The sequence below is a fragment of the Protopterus annectens genome, chromosome 1.part0 (assembly GCF_019279795.1).
Source record: "Protopterus annectens isolate FY-2018-M chromosome 1.part0, PAN1.0, whole genome shotgun sequence".
NCBI classification, from domain to species: domain Eukaryota; kingdom Metazoa; phylum Chordata; order Ceratodontiformes; family Protopteridae; genus Protopterus; species Protopterus annectens.
This window is the reverse complement of record NC_056725.1, coordinates 1,823,664,632-1,823,680,139: the sequence shown is the minus strand read 5'-3', so window position 1 is coordinate 1,823,680,139 and position 15,508 is coordinate 1,823,664,632. Positions and strand designations below refer to the sequence as shown.

The 15,508-nt window shown below is 42.3% G+C and overlaps 1 protein-coding gene across 1 annotated transcript in view; it reads left to right on the top strand.

Annotated features, from left to right (window-relative positions):
- Positions 1-3,087: 3,087 nt before the first annotated feature.
- The window catches only part of PRKAA1 (protein kinase AMP-activated catalytic subunit alpha 1), a 760,209-nt gene continuing 747,788 nt past the window's right edge, over positions 3,088-15,508 (top strand). Inside the window, exons 1-2 of the mRNA XM_044069766.1 lie at positions 3,088-3,159; positions 3,255-3,399. Of these exons, the coding sequence (XP_043925701.1) occupies positions 3,324-3,399 (76 nt within the window). The 5' untranslated portion in view covers positions 3,088-3,159; positions 3,255-3,323. The remainder of the gene's footprint in view (positions 3,160-3,254; positions 3,400-15,508) is intronic.

Below are 15,508 nucleotides of genomic sequence, written 5' to 3'. Positions count from 1 at the left end.
TACCAGCTAGGAAGGCTAAAAATAAGTAATCAAAAAGTGGAGGAGCACATGCATCATGCTCTCCATCTTAAAGCACATTTAACACTGATATTACGTTCCGGGGAAATGCATTAGTTCTGTCTCAAGTGCTTAATTTCTCTTGGTACTTTAGAAAGTGTTATAAGTTAGTTTCTTTGCTTTTTTGTTTTTGTCGGTTCTGATATAAAACAATGAGACCACAATAAATAATTTCAGGAGTTTTCCCACCTTTGTGACCTATAAACCTGTACAGTTCAATTGAAAAACAAATCTGTTAGGGGAAAAAAATATAAAAAAATAAAAAAACGTATAATAAGCTGGTTGCATAAGTGTGCACACCCTTAAACTAATACTTTGTTGAAGCACCTTTTGATTTAATTACAGCATTCGGTCTTCTTGGGTACACACCTGCCATCAATTAAAGAGACTCTGATTAACCCCAAATAAAGTTCATCTGTCCTAGTAGGATTTTCCTGTCATTTACTCAGTTGCTTGCTACAGCAAAAGCCATGGTTCGCAGACAGCTTACAAAACATCAAAGGTATCTCATTGTTGAAAGGAGTCAGTCAGGAAAAGGGTAGAAAAAAATTTCCACAGCATTGGATATACCATGGAACACAGTGAAGACAGTCTTCAGAAAGTGGAGAAAATATGGGACAACAGTGACATTGCAAAGAACTGGACATCCCTCCAAAACTGATAAAAAGACGAGGCAAAAATTGGTCAGGAAGGCTGCCAAGAGACCTACACCAGCACTGAAAGAGCTACAGGAGTTTTTGGCAAGTACTGGTTGTGTACTACATGTGACAACAATGTTCCTTATTCTCCATATGTCTGGGCTATGGAGTAGATTGCAAGACGGAAGCCTTTTCTTACACAGAAAAAACATCCAGACCTGGCTAAAATTTGAAAAACAATACATAGTCTCCCAAAAGCGTGTGGGAAAATGTGTTGTGGTCTGATGAGACCAAGGTTGAACTTTTTTTTGGGCACAATTCCAAAAGGTACGTTTGGCGCAAAAACAACAGTTCACATCAAAAGAACACCATCCCCACAGTGAAATATGGTGGTAACATTATCATGCTTTGGGGGTTGCTTTTCTTCAGTTGGAACTGGGAGTTTAGTCGAGGTGGAGGGAATTATGAACCGTTCCAAATACCAGTCACGTTTGGCCCAAAACTTTCAGGCGTCTGCTAGATAGCTGAAGCTGGAGGAATTTCACCTTTCAACATGACAATGACCCCAAGCATACATCCAAATCAACAAAAGAATGGCTTCACCAGAAGAAAATTAAAGTTTTGGAAAGGCCCAACCCTAAATCCCGTAGAAAATCTGTGGGGTGACCTGAAGAGGGCTGTGCACAAGAGATGTCCTCGCAATCTGACCGATTTGGAGCACTTTTGCAAGGAAGATTGGGCAAATATTGCCAAGTCAGGATGTGCCATGCTGATAGACTCCTACCCAAGAAGACTGAATGCTGTAATTAAATCAAATGGTGCTTTAACAAATTATTGGTTTAAGGGTGTGCACACTTATGCAACCAGCTTATTGTACATTTTTTATTTTTTATATTTTTCCCCTAACAGATTTTTATGTTTTTCAATTGAATTACAGGTTATAGGTGACATTTAAAGGTGGGAAAAGGTTTGAAATGATTTATTGTGGTCTCATTTTTGTATATCACAAAAATATGGCATTTTAACAGGGGTGTGTACACTTTTTATATCCTGTGAAAACATTTATTATATAACGTGTTTGAGTGTAATTTTTTTTAAGTGGGGTTGTGTACTAATCACACCACCAAGGAAAACTCCACGGCATTTAAATTGTTTTAGAGAAGTTAACCCAAGCTTCCTTTGAACCAGCAACAAGTTTTTTTTTTTTTAAATGCTTAACTTGGAAGATTTTGTTGAAAACCTTAATCTCTGCTAAAAAGGTTTGAATAACAGACCCTTGTGTATATTAAATCTTTGTTGGTCTTTCACAAAGACTGAGTGAGTCTCAAAACCATCAGTTCTTTTGTATCAGAATATAGTCTCTGAATTTATTCTTACTCAAACTTGTCATCTCCCTCCTTTAACTTAATCCCCAAATAAGTAAGTGCATATTCATTGTTTTAGATGTCCACAGACCGAGTTTATTTGGATAGAACTTAAACCTTAAGAAAACAAATTTGACTGTTTATTCTGACAGAAAAAGGGACACTCAGTTTCCAAACTACTACTAGATGACTTTTTCATTCTGTACTCTTCTCTAGTGATGGCAAGGGCCTACTGGAAAATTTGAGCATACTCCACCAAGGTAATTGCTACCTTGCGAGCATTTTTGAAAAGAGTTGACTAGGTTCATGTTAGAAGATGCTATTTGTGCCTTTCATACATTTACTAAAAATTATAAGCTGGATATTTTCTCCAGAGCTGGATTTGCCAAAGCTGTTCTGCATTGCATCCTGGATTCTGGTTCAACTCCCTCCACCCACTTTACGTGAGTTTTCGAAATAGTCCCACTTGTGAAGAGTATTGCAACACAGTGATTTGATGAATATAGTCTAGTTGCTTAGGTATCTTACTATAATGGTGGTAGTTCAAATAGATCACTGTTGTAGTACATGCGGGTAGTCAATTCTCTGGCCAGGGTGGAGTGTCCTCTCTCATTTTTCCCTGCTAGTATTTAGAACTGTAGGCTTCATTCTCCACTCTTAAGGGCAAGAAGGCTGTGTATGTCTTACCATATCCTTTCATCCTTGTTATAATAGCATGTCCTCTGTGCAAGAAAGGAGTCTGAACTTTGTAGACTGGCCAGATGTATAGGTATTCTACAGGATAAGTTCCACTTTTGAGGAGGGCTGCAACAGTGATATATTCAAACATCTACCATTGTCATAAGTTACCTACACAACTGTACTCTCCTGTTCCCACTTTGTTTTATCCCCTCTGGTTTTTCCTGTCTTGTCTCTTTCTTCCTTTTGTACCTCAGCTTTCACGGACTACTGAACTTGGAGGGGGAGAGAGAGAGGGATGCATTTTGCATGGTGGAAGCAGGAGGATGTCGGCCTGGAAAAATTCAGTTGAATGACCTCTTAAATTCTGCAAAGTACTGGTTAACAAAGGTGGACCATCTTTTTACAGATTTGTCATTACAGTAAGTACCTAACTTGTCATTTTTTTTCTGTTTGAAAGAATGTTCACTTAAAATGATGCAGTAGTTATAATCAATCTGATTTTTTTTCTTGATAGTTGGAAGAAAAAGAAAGCAGGCGACTTTTTCAGCAGATCATTTCTGCTGTTGATTACTGTCACCGGCATATGGTTGTGCACAGAGATCTGAAACCTGAAAATGTACTTCTAGATGCACACATGAATGCTAAAATTGCTGATTTTGGTAAGAAGCATCTACTGTTTTACTCTTAATGTCATAATTTTTAAATTTCTGTCAGCAAGTAATGATGAATTAAGTTGATTAGAATAAATAAGAGCTTCCAGCAGAGTTTGGTCTTTGATGTAGGCAAGTGGCAGTGGAGGAGTATGTATTGTAGGCAGTAGACATGTGGCCTGCCTGCAGTTCACTGTGCTGATTGAAACAATTTTCTTACCCATCTAGCCAGGGCACAGTTGTACGGTAGTGCTATCTGTCTTAATCTGTGCAGGGGGCATGTCCCATAACATTGCAGTGGTTGTGTTCTGTGAAATTTTCTTAGTTGGAGCTTTATTCCCTATTTAAAATGCATCTGGAGGTAGCAAAATTCTTAGGAGCATTTATGAAAAATGGAAGTCTGGCAGTTAATGTAGAGGATTAAGGCTACAGACTGTTAATGTGCTGCTGCTTGTGGTCCAGTATTTGATACCCTCACCTTTTGTCTGCTTTGTGATTTTGAGTAAGTCACTGAACCTTACAATGCTCATGGGATTGTATGAGCTTACCCACTTAACAAATAAAAATATATTAAAGCATTTTCTCTGCAATTGCATCACTACTCTTTGCTAACATCCATGTTTTCCTAGCCCTTATAGGGTCATAGGCAAGTACTAGGTTAGCTGCTGCTGTGGGCCATTTTTAAGCCTTGGCAGTTGCCCTTTTAATGCTTAAATGGTGCTATCCTATTTGTTGTTGCATTGCCCTTGACCATCTCATGGTCTTTAATTGTGTATTACCCCTAGTGAAAATAACTGGGAATAATACCATAGATCTGAGGAGTGTACATACATTTGATAAAGCATTTAGGAATTGAATGTATCCACTAGTAGTACAAAGGCAGTCTTGGGGTAAATTTTCTTTATTCATAGTGGTGAGTAATGTAGGTTCATAGTTAAGTATTTGGCTAGCTGCCCTTGTGGGTCATTCTAAGCCTAACAGATTTCCTTTTGTGCTTGAAATAACTTTTCCCATTTGGTTATAGACTGACCGTGCTCATCCCATGTTTCACAGTTATATCTCCTAATGAGAATAACTAGGATCATACCAAAGGTAATTTGAGGGGACCCGTGCATGGGATAAAGCAATTAGGAGCTAGAGGAGGCATTCTTAGGGTACCTTTTGTATCCCATCCTGTTCCATAGCAGCATTATCCTCTGCAAAATATACCCATCCCTCCAAACTGTTCTGTTGATGTTGCAGAAGAGGTTTAGATTCTTATTTCTGATGCCAATTGCTGATGTGCACTAATTCCATCATTAATGCGTTGGAGGATGCCTTTTTTGCCAGATGCAGGTCACCTCTTGGCAGTCTGTAGGATACTGAGTATAGTGATAGGGCTTTGAGTCGATCCATGTAGAATATGTTTAAGCCTTGTATCCTTTTAGTAAGGTATTTCTGTAGGCACTCTAGCTGTTGCATGTGTCTGGACAGGTACATGCAAAAGGGGCATTATATTCAATGTCTGGCCTAATGAGGGCTAAATAAAGTGGGACAATGACATCCCTAGATCTAGACACATTCCCTTTGTTTATAAGCTGTGCAGTATAGAAGGACGTCTTTTACAACAATATGCACGTTGGTCAAAAGTTGGGTCACTGTCTCCGTAAGTTCCTAGATCCTGAATAACTGGGTCAACTCTTAGAGCATATTGTTAGCGTGGTAATTCCCTAGGATAGATGACTTCCCAAAGGATACAGTAATGCATTTTTTTGGCATTTAATTTGAGTATGATTTTGACACCATTTACTTGAGACAAACCTTCCTGTAGGATGGCTCATTTGTGGATTCAGTGATTCCTCCTGTCTTGTAGTAATCGTCAAACTTATTTAGCCAGAACCCTTTGGTACTGGCATTTACTTCAGAAAAACAGATTACAAACAGTAGAGGTTCCAATACAGAACTCTGGAGAATTCCACTGGTGGCTGGTCTCTTTGTGCTGATGCCTTTTTGTATTATATCAGCATCAGTAAATATTTCATTGTCTCAGTAGTGTTTTATTGTAGTGGTGTACTGTGTCATTTATATTTTGTTATAGTGGGATTATCCATCTGTGTGTGGCTTTTCTTCCGTATTAGATTTTAAAATTGTTTTGTTTTCCCCATACGGTAACTCTGTATATGTTTTGTCCTTGAACCTACTGTAGCAGTGTTACTAACAGGTGGAATATCCTGCCAAGGATAGTCGTGCATCTGGCCAACATACCAAATCCTGGGTGCCCTCCTCTTTCGCGAAACATCTGATTTTATGACATCATCCCCCCAAAAAAGGAAAGGAATATAATACACATAATGATATGAGTTACTTCAGCACATTCTTGTGGCCAGCTTAAGTACTGAACTCTGTCTTCAATCCTTGCCACTTCCCCATCCATTAGGCATAAAAGTGCTCCTGTCAGCGACCCTCCTCTTCTCAACTTTTAGTGCCTGAAAGTTTTGTACATACCATCAAAGGGAAGAAAATGTGATTATGGAAGGCATATTCTTTAGAGGGGACCATCATTCAATGTTTTTTTTTTTTAGATGCTGAATACCACTGTAGGTACTGTTCTATTTGCCAGTTGTTCATGCCCAAGACTTTATGTAGGCCTTAGCCTTTTGTGTTCAGTAAAATTTTGTCTTGAGAATCAAAAGCTTAAAGAGCTTGCTTGAAGGTAAGATGGCTTGCAGGTCTTTGTCTGCCGACATCCCTTTGATGCCAAAGAATAAGTAAAAAAAAAAAAAACTAATGCTTAAGGCTTTTGCTGTCAATTTGGAACTCGATGTCTTGGTTTTGTCTTTTGAAGAGACCATGGACTGTCCAGTTGCTGCAGCTCCTCCCTCTCTTGTAACCCCAAGGGAGGCTGATATGGCACAGCCATCTTACATGTCTGTTTCATCCAACCAGTCTGCATCTGGTGAGAAGGGAGAACCTATTTTTTGAGACCTGATAGCATTTCTCAGATCTTGGTCAGGGAAGAAGTTCCTGGGTCCTTGAATGAGGTGCGTCAGGGCTCAGATCCACCTCGTTTTGTATAAGCAGATGTCACAGTTAAGAAGCAGCTGAAGACGACTTATTTCCCCCAGACAGACTTCTAAGGATCCTTAGAAAGAATGGCAGGATAGTAGTCATTGGGGCTTTTTAAAGCAATAATGTCCTTAAAGCCTCCCTCATTCTTTCTTGCTGCCTTTTCCCCTCCCTCCTCGATGTTCATCGTGTTTCACTGTTGCAGTCATTACACTTGGGTTATCCTGCTGGCAGGCTACCCGCAGTCGGCCAGAGTTCCAAAGTGTAGGTCCGGCGTCAGTTGCTGTCGCCTCTTCCCTGACGTCAGTGCGCCAGGGGTATAAAAGATGCAGCCAACGCCATTTTCTTCAGTCTTTCTTGCCGCGTGGTGCCCGAAGCAAAAGCAGTTCGCAAGGGTCAGTCGACTTCTTAGATTTTCGAAATCGAATTTCAGAACCGAAGTCTTCAATAAAGCTAAGTACCCCATTGGGGAAACTTTTTCTTGCTCCAGACCGATGACTCCTCTGACCAGGTTTCTATTTCCACTGATTCCTCTTCAGATCAGGATTATTCTCTCCCTCCGTATGAGGACTCTGATGCAGAAGAATCTGTACCTTCAGCCTCTCCGCCTGAGGATTACTCTTTTGGAGAAACCTTACACACCATGAGGGAACATTTCCATTGGGGGAGCCAGGATTATTCAGAATCCAAGAAAAGGCTCAGAGACTTCCTTTTATTGCCTCAGCACAGGCCCCTGGCTATCCGTCCTGTGCTTGACATTGTTGATGATGTTTTCTCTGAATCCAGTTTGTCTCCTGATTCTTTACACCCTGCACCAGTCAAGCCTGACAGGTACTACATGGTCCCAGACTCTCATAAATTTCTTTATAAAAACCCTGCTGCTTACCGAGAAACAATTTCTCAGGGTCCCAAAGGGGTTAAGGCTTCCACTGCAAAAAAACCTGTCCCCTCTGATAGGGATTCCAGAGCTTTGGATAGATGGAAAAAAGTTTACACTTCTGCTACTTTAGCTGTAAGGACTTTAAACTGCCAGTTTCACATGCTTAAAGTAAAATCAATGCAGACAGTAAAGGATTTCTTACAGGTTCAGCCACCTAGATTTAGCAGAAACTGGCCTTCTAAAAATTGGTCCTTTCCGGTGTCAGACAGGCCACAAAGAGGCAGATACAGACGCCCAAGAGGCAGATCTCAGCCCCAAGGCTCATACAGACCTAAACAATGGGGAGCTTCAGCCCCCAAAGGAGAAGACAAATCACAACCTTATAGGAAACAGTACCAATGACTTCCCTCTACAAATGCCAAGCACTTACCTTTTAGCAGCACCCCTAGGGGGAAAACTAGCACTTTTCTCACAAAATTGGCACATGATCACCCAGGACAAATGGGTACTGAATATTGTTTCTCAGGGTTACAGGTTCCACTTTCACACCCTTCCGAAATCAAAAGGTATGCCAAACCTGCCACAAAACCAATGGGCAGAGGCACAAAAACAAATTTTTGCTCTCATGGACATGAGAGCTATTCAGAGAGTACCACAGCAAGAACAGGGACAAGGATTTTACTCAAGACTTTTCCTGGTACCCAGAAAGGACAAAGCCTGGAGACCAATACTGGACCTGTCAATCCTAAATACTTTCCTGGATGTTCCGAAATTCAAAATGTTAACACTGCAGCAACTTTTACCCATGTTGGCCAAGAAGGCTTGGCTAGTTACTTTGGACCTCAAGGAGGCATACCTGCATGTCCCAATCAGACAATCTTGCAGAAGATACCTCAGATTCATAGCTGGCTCAATGCATTACCAATTCTCTGCACTGCCCTTTGGCTTATCTACTGCGCCCAGGATCTTCACAAAATGCCTGGCACCAGTTATTGCATTTTGCAGACAAAAAGGAATTCAAATATATCCCTACTTGGACGACTGCCTTATTCAAGCAGAGAGCAAGTACATTCTACTAAAGCATCTGGTGTTTGTAAAAAGATTACTAATTTGCCTAGGGTACACAGTAAACGAAAAGAAGTCAAAACTAGTGCCCTCTCAAGAGATAATATTCCTGGGTGCAAGCTTAAATACAACTACCCAGATGGCTTATCTCATGCCAGACAAGCAAAGGCAACTGACTCATTACTTTCAAATGATGGCAACAAAGACCCAGCTCCCTGCAAGAAAAATTCTGCAGGCTCTGGGCTTCATGGCATCCTGCGTTCTACTAATTCCATATGCAAGACTGCATATGAGGAAACTACAATGGTATCTAAAAAGTGTTTGGACTCAACATTGCCACAGCCTGAAAACAATAATATCTCTTATTCCCTGCCTGCAACAAGAGTTTCGATGGTGGGCCCTGGCCTGTCACCACAACAAGGGACAGCCTTTCACCTTACCTACAGCCAGGCAGACAATAACAACAGATGCATCGGATTATGCCTGGGGGGGGCACACATGGCAGGAAAATGTATTCAGGGCATGTGGCCCAAGGAACAAATGCATCTTCACATCAATCAAAAAGAGATGCTAGCTGTACAGCATGCCCTGACAGCCTTCAAGGATCTACTACATCCAGGACAACTGTTACTAAAGACGGACAGTACCACAGTTATGTGGTACATAAACAAGCAAGGGGGCACACATTCCTACCCCCTCTGCAGGCAAGCCATGACTTTGTGGAACACAGCACTGACCTATCAAGTACATCTGCAGGCACAATTCCTGCCAGGAAAGAAAAATACTCTGGCAGACGAACTAAGCAGAAATCTCATGGATCCTCGCGAATGGAAACTAAATCCACAGGTTTTCCGCATGATAACAAGGAAATGGGGACGCCCAGACATAGATCTTTTTGCCTCCCCTCACAACTGCCAACTACAGCGATTTTGCACAAGAACTTATCACTCACAAGCATGGAAAGTGGATGCTCTATCATTCAGCTGGAAAACACTGACAGTTTATGCCTTTCCTCCACTGCCTCTTCTTACCAAGGTACTCCTAAAAGTCAGACGAGAGAAGCCAAAAATGATTTTGATTGCCCCAGACTGGCCACGTCAGCACTGGTACCCAATCTTAAAGAGCTTGTCTCAAGGCCCAGCCTGGCCTTTACCTCAAATTCCTCATCTTCTGACTCAACAAAACAATCAGATGTTGCACAGTCAACTCAGAACCTTAAATCTGGCTGCATGTTGGATAATATAGCCACTCAGACCACACCTCTCTCTAAAGCTGTTATGGATGTCATTTTAGAAACCAGGACGCCCAGCACTAGGAAATCTTATGCAGAACAATGGAAGAGATTCTGTGCTTGGAACCAGGCACAAGGACTCTAACCACTTGTTCCAAATATACCTCAGATTTTACAATACCTAACTGAGATGCTGAACAAAGGCCTATCCTTCTCATCAATTAAGATCCATGCCTCTGCCATTTCAGATCATTACAATACGGAGCCTCCAATTTTCTCTCATCCACTACTAAGACAGTACCTCAGAAGGGCAAAAAACACAAGACCCCCAAGAAGAGCACCGATACCTACATGGGACCTCAATTTTGTTTTAGAAAAGCTCACACTGCCTCCTTTTGAGCCAGCCAGTACAGCTGATATAAAATTCTTATCAAGGAAAACTGCTCTCCTCCTAGCAATAACTTCAGCAAGAAGAGCCTCAGAGTTACAGGCATTGATGGCAGTGGAACTTTTCATCATCTTTCACCAGGACAGGGTTTCTCTAAGGACAAACCCAACATTTATGCCAAAGGTAGTATCCACTGTGGCTCTTAACCAAACCATTCATTTGCCAACATTTTATCCAAATCCCCAGAATAAAGGGGAGAGACTTCTGCACGCTTTGGACATACACAGACCGCTACGCTTCTATTTGGACGAAACAAAAGCTTTCAGAAAAACTGAGCAACTGTTTGTAGCTTATGCTGCAGGATCACAAGGAAAGCCTATCTCAAAGCAGACTATTTCAAAATGGATAGGACACTGCAGTCATTTCTGCTATTCACAACATGGCAAGCCAGTGCCTCAGGGCATTAGGCCACATTCAACCAGAGCAGCAGCCACTTCAGCAGCCTTCCTCAGAGGAGTACCAACCAAAGACATTTTAGAGGCTGCAACCTGGAGTTCAGTGCACACTTTCACTAAGCACTACCACTTACCTCTCTACTCTAAATCCAGAACAGGCTTTGACACTGCAGTTCTGCAGGGCCTTGTAGCCTCTCCTAATACTATTTAGGCCCAGCCACCCAACCTCAGCTTTGGGATTTAACACAAGTGTAATGACTGCAACAGTGAAACACAATGAGCATAGTACAGTTGTGTACCTACCATAAATGTAGATGTGAGTGTATTCACTGTTGCAGTCCAGGTTACCCTCCCACCATCCCCCTTTCTTTTGCTGGGTCTTATCTGTACTTCTCTATCCTATACAACCTTTTTGGTGTATTTGCTTGTAGATGAAGGAAATGTTATTTTTATGCATGCATTTCTTTTTGCTATATTTTTCAGCCTACCTATTTGGGGCACCTGACATCTGGGGCAAGAAAAACTGAAGAAAATGGCATCGGCTGCATCTTTTATACCTCTGGTGCACTGACATCAGGGAAGAGGTGACAGCAACCGACGCCAGACCTAGACTTTGGAACTCTGGCCGACTGCGGGTAGCCTGCCAGCAGGATAACCCATGGGTAATGACTGCAACAGTGAATGCACTCTAACATCTACATTTATGGTAGGTACACAACTGTACTTTTCAAAAGGCAAAGATGAATCTGAAAAGAAAGGCAATTTTAAATCTGATGGGGATGATTACTTTCCCTATTTTACACTATGTTCATTCACCAGTAGCTTACAACCCTGATGATGAAGATACTTTTTTTGAAGGGTCTCTCATTTAGAGGGACCATTAAAATGATGCAGTATTTTAGTGGAGGGTTCTAAGTTATCAGACTTAAGTTCATAGGTCGGTACTAGGATATCGGCCTTAGGGCCTGTATAAGCCTAGCCATAACAATTCCTTGGCTATTTCTTCCCACACTATTTACTTCCCTGGACCCCTGTCTAGCAGGACGACTGACGTGATCCACAGGGTGAATTTCCTTTCTCCCATCCAATCATCAAGGTTCCTTTTGAAGAGGGCCAAAGAGGCGCTCTGCTTGACATGTATGGGCAGTCTATTCCAGAGTCTGGGGAGTCTCTTGGTCAGGAACCTATCCCTCCAGCATGTTTTATTTATTGTGATGACAAGGTTTAGATCCCTGGAGCATATGGCTCTGAGGGATTGGGATTTCTTTGTGTAACATGTCCAACAGCTCTGAGTATGACATGGCCTTGTATGTTAAGCAGAGATCACCTTGGAGTAGACGATATGCAACAGAGTATAGCTGGAGTTTTTAAGGCGGTCAGCATAGGGCATCTGCTTTAGGCCTGTGATACTTTTAGTGAGGTATTTCTGCGGCTTTCCAGTTGTTGTAAATGTCTTGAGAGGTGCATACCAAATGGGGCATTGTATTCTATAATGGGTCTAGTGAGGGATGAGTACAGTGGGACAATGACCTCCTTTTTTCTGGATGAAAATCCCTTAGTGATGAGGGGTGCCACATTGAAGGATTTCCTGACTGTTGTGGTGATTTGGTTATTGAAGGTGAGACCACTGTCCACCTGTGTCCCTAAGTCTGTTATCACACTTTCGGTGTTTAGTGTACTGCCACCTGTGTGGTAATTCACGGGTACATGTTTTTTCCCAAAGGGGATTACTATACATTTCTTGGCATTGAGCTTGAGCCTATGGCTCTGGCACCAAGCATCTGTTTCTGTAAGGCCCTTTTGTAGAGTATCCACATCATTTGGGGATTCAATAATGGCTCCCAGTTTGCAGTCATCTGCGAACTTTGTTAGCCAGAGTCCCTTAGTGTTGGCCTGTACTTCAGAGAAGTAGATGCCAAATGAGAGGTCCCAGGACTGAACCCTGAGGTACTCCACTTGTCACTTGTTTAGAGCTGGATTTGGAGTCGGCTACTTTTACAGTGTGGGTTCTGTCAGTAAATCAGTTTGCAACCCATCGAGTGATGTAGGGATTAATGCCCAGCTTATTAAGTTTATCTATGATTCCAGAGAAGGGGATGGTGTCAAAGGCCTTGGTGAGGTCTAGATAGGCTGTGTGGACTGCCTTACCCTCGTTCACGGCTCTGGAGACTGATTCAAAGAAGTCAAGTCAGGTTCAGGAGACAGGATCGTCCCTTCAAAAACTCATACTAGGTGGGGTCCAGTGTTTGAAGGTTGCCAATGTCTTTCTTTATAAGTTCCATGATAATACGTTCCATGGCCTTGCAGATCAGGCTCGTCAGACTGAAAGCCTGAGGTGAGGGTATGATTAAATATGACACTTAGGTGAGGTGACAGTTCATTTTGTAGTTCATGTAGTACACAGCCTGGGATGTTATCTGGTCCCATGGATGCTGTATTCTTAGCTTTGGAGAGTGCGTTTTTTACCTGTGTGGCAGTTATTACCAGAATTTGGCAATCTTCCAGTATTGATATGGGCCATTTAGGGGGTGAGAGGGGGGTGAAGTTGGCACTGCATCGATCTGTCAGGATATTGACAATATCCTTGGGATCAGTATATTTAATGCCATTCTGTTGTAGTTCAGAGCAGATCTGAGCCTTGCCATTTAGATTATTGACATAGTTATAGAATGCCTTGTGGTTGTCTTTGGAATCTTTGGCAATTTTATTTTCGTAACTAGCTTTGGAGGATTTTATGAGGGATCTCAGCTTCTTGCTGAGGCTGGTAAAGGAGTTTTTTGCATCCCGGGATTTTTCTCTTTTATGCAACAGTTTCTGCCTTTTGTTGTAAAGTTTGTTTATGGCAGGGGACCACCAGATTGGCTTCCTTTTTTTTGGAGGAGAGCATCTTGGTTCTATTTGGGGTGGCACGATTCATGCATGAGTGGATGTGCTCGTACAGTGCCTTAGTGTAGGATTCAGCAGTCGACCTTTCAGTTCCCGTCTGCATGAGTGTCATAAAGTTTGTAACTTTTGACTTGAGTAGCATGAAGTTGGCTTTGGAGAGTTTTTTTATGGAGATTTCATTATTGGGGGGGTGGGATGTGGATGTTAAGGGTGATTAGCTTATGGTCTGACCTGACCAATGAGGGGGTGACCATAGGTGTGGAGCATTGATTTCCCATGTTGGTAATGACCAGGTCTAGGATATTGGAGCCCCTGGTGGGACTATGGATTAGTTGATCCCGGGCATTGGAATTTATGAATTCCAAGAACCATTGGGCAAAGGTGTTGGTACATGAGTAGTTTTCCCAGTTAATGGCAGGGTAGTTATAATCACCCAGTATTAGGGTGTTGGTTGTATATTAATATTTTCCAGTATGTTTAGAAAAGTGTAGTGAGAATCTTGGGGCATGGTGGGGGATCTGCAGCAAGCTACAATTTGGATTGCAGTCTTACCTAGCGTTAGTTGCACCTGGAGAATTTCAGATGCATTGTGTTGGGCAACTAACCTAGTGATGTGAATATCCTTGGTGAATATGGACACTACTCCACCTTTAGTGTTTCGATACTGGTTTGGTGGCCGAAAAGTGTGGCAAGTGTTGTAGACTGGTATTGCAAGGGTGTTCTCTGGAGCCTTGGACCAGGTCTCCGTTACTGCACAGATATTGATGTTCTCCATTTTTAGGAGTGCCTCGAGAGAGTGCATTTTGAGGTTTAGACTTCTAGCATTGAGTAGCATTACCTTCCGATTTTGCATGCTTGTACCCGTTACAGTGGTGGTTTTGTCCTTTGAACTTTACCTAAAAAAAAGGCACTATAAGGGTGGCAAGAGCCTTAGCCAGTAACCTGAATCCCAGGGGTGATAGGTGCAGACCATCTCTGGCAAAGCATCGTGGTCTGTCGATCATGTCGTTCCAGGCAGACAGATACTGTATCCATTTTGAATGACACCAGAAGCTTAGCCAATTGTTGAAGTCATTCATGTTGTCCTTATATTGTGGTATCATTCTGGGTGAAGGCAGGATGCTACTCAGGGCTAGGGTCATACCTGCTTGGGCCACATGATCCGAGAGCTCTTCCATGTCTCTTTTCATGTAGTCCAGGGAGGTACGTCTCAAGTCATTCACTCCAACATGGACAATGACAGGGTCATATTTGTACTTGTTGTGGAGTGACTTGAGTGCATGAGTTATGTGGCGGATCCTGGCACCCGACAGGCAGCTGACTGTAATTTTCTACTTATTCAGTCTGGTGAGTGGGACATCAGTGTGCCTGACTGTAGAGTCACCTATGACAAAAGTGTTAGGTACGTTGTCTTGCCTTAGGGGCTGTTGCTGGGTGGCACAGTGGTGTTGTGAGCTATGTGACACTTTGGTTGTGATTGGTGTTTGTTTGCTTTTCAGCTTTGGATGTCCTTGTTGCTTGGGCAGGTTACAGTTAAGGGCCTCCGCATATGTGGATTTAGTGTTGCTATGTGTGGGTGTTGGTAGTGTGAGTTTAGAAGGGCTATGTGTTGCTTGAGGTGTAGTGCGGGTGTTAACCTTCTCCTCTTGACTGTCTAGCACAATCTTGGGTGGAGAGAGCTTTGCTTCCAGTTTGGCTATGTAAGTGCATCTCTCTCAGGTTGTAGTGTTGGGTGGTAGGAGGAGAGGGTTGTCTGTGTACATGAGGCAATTGCTGCATTGCCCCAGTATGCCCAGATTCATCAGGTGGACAGGAGAAATGACCGGAAGCTGACCCTTGGACATGCCTGGTTTGGTGCTTTTTTTGAAAAGTACAGGAGCTGTTTTCCCTTACCTTAGCAAGGTACTTTGCAATTATAGGCTGTTTAGTGCCTATGATTAATTTCTCCTTATTAATAAGGAGAGTTGAGTGCTTGTATCAGTTTAAGGCTTCCTAGTGCTTTCCAACAGGTATTAGAGCAAGTGCTAGTCACAGGGTTGCTTAAAGGTAAGATGAAAAAAAATGGTTTATCCTAAACACTGCATTGTGCACTAAAGTTAGATGTGAAAGTAGGTAACGTAAGATTTACTTGTCTAAAAAGTTGAGTTTTAATGGAGAGTCACTATTTT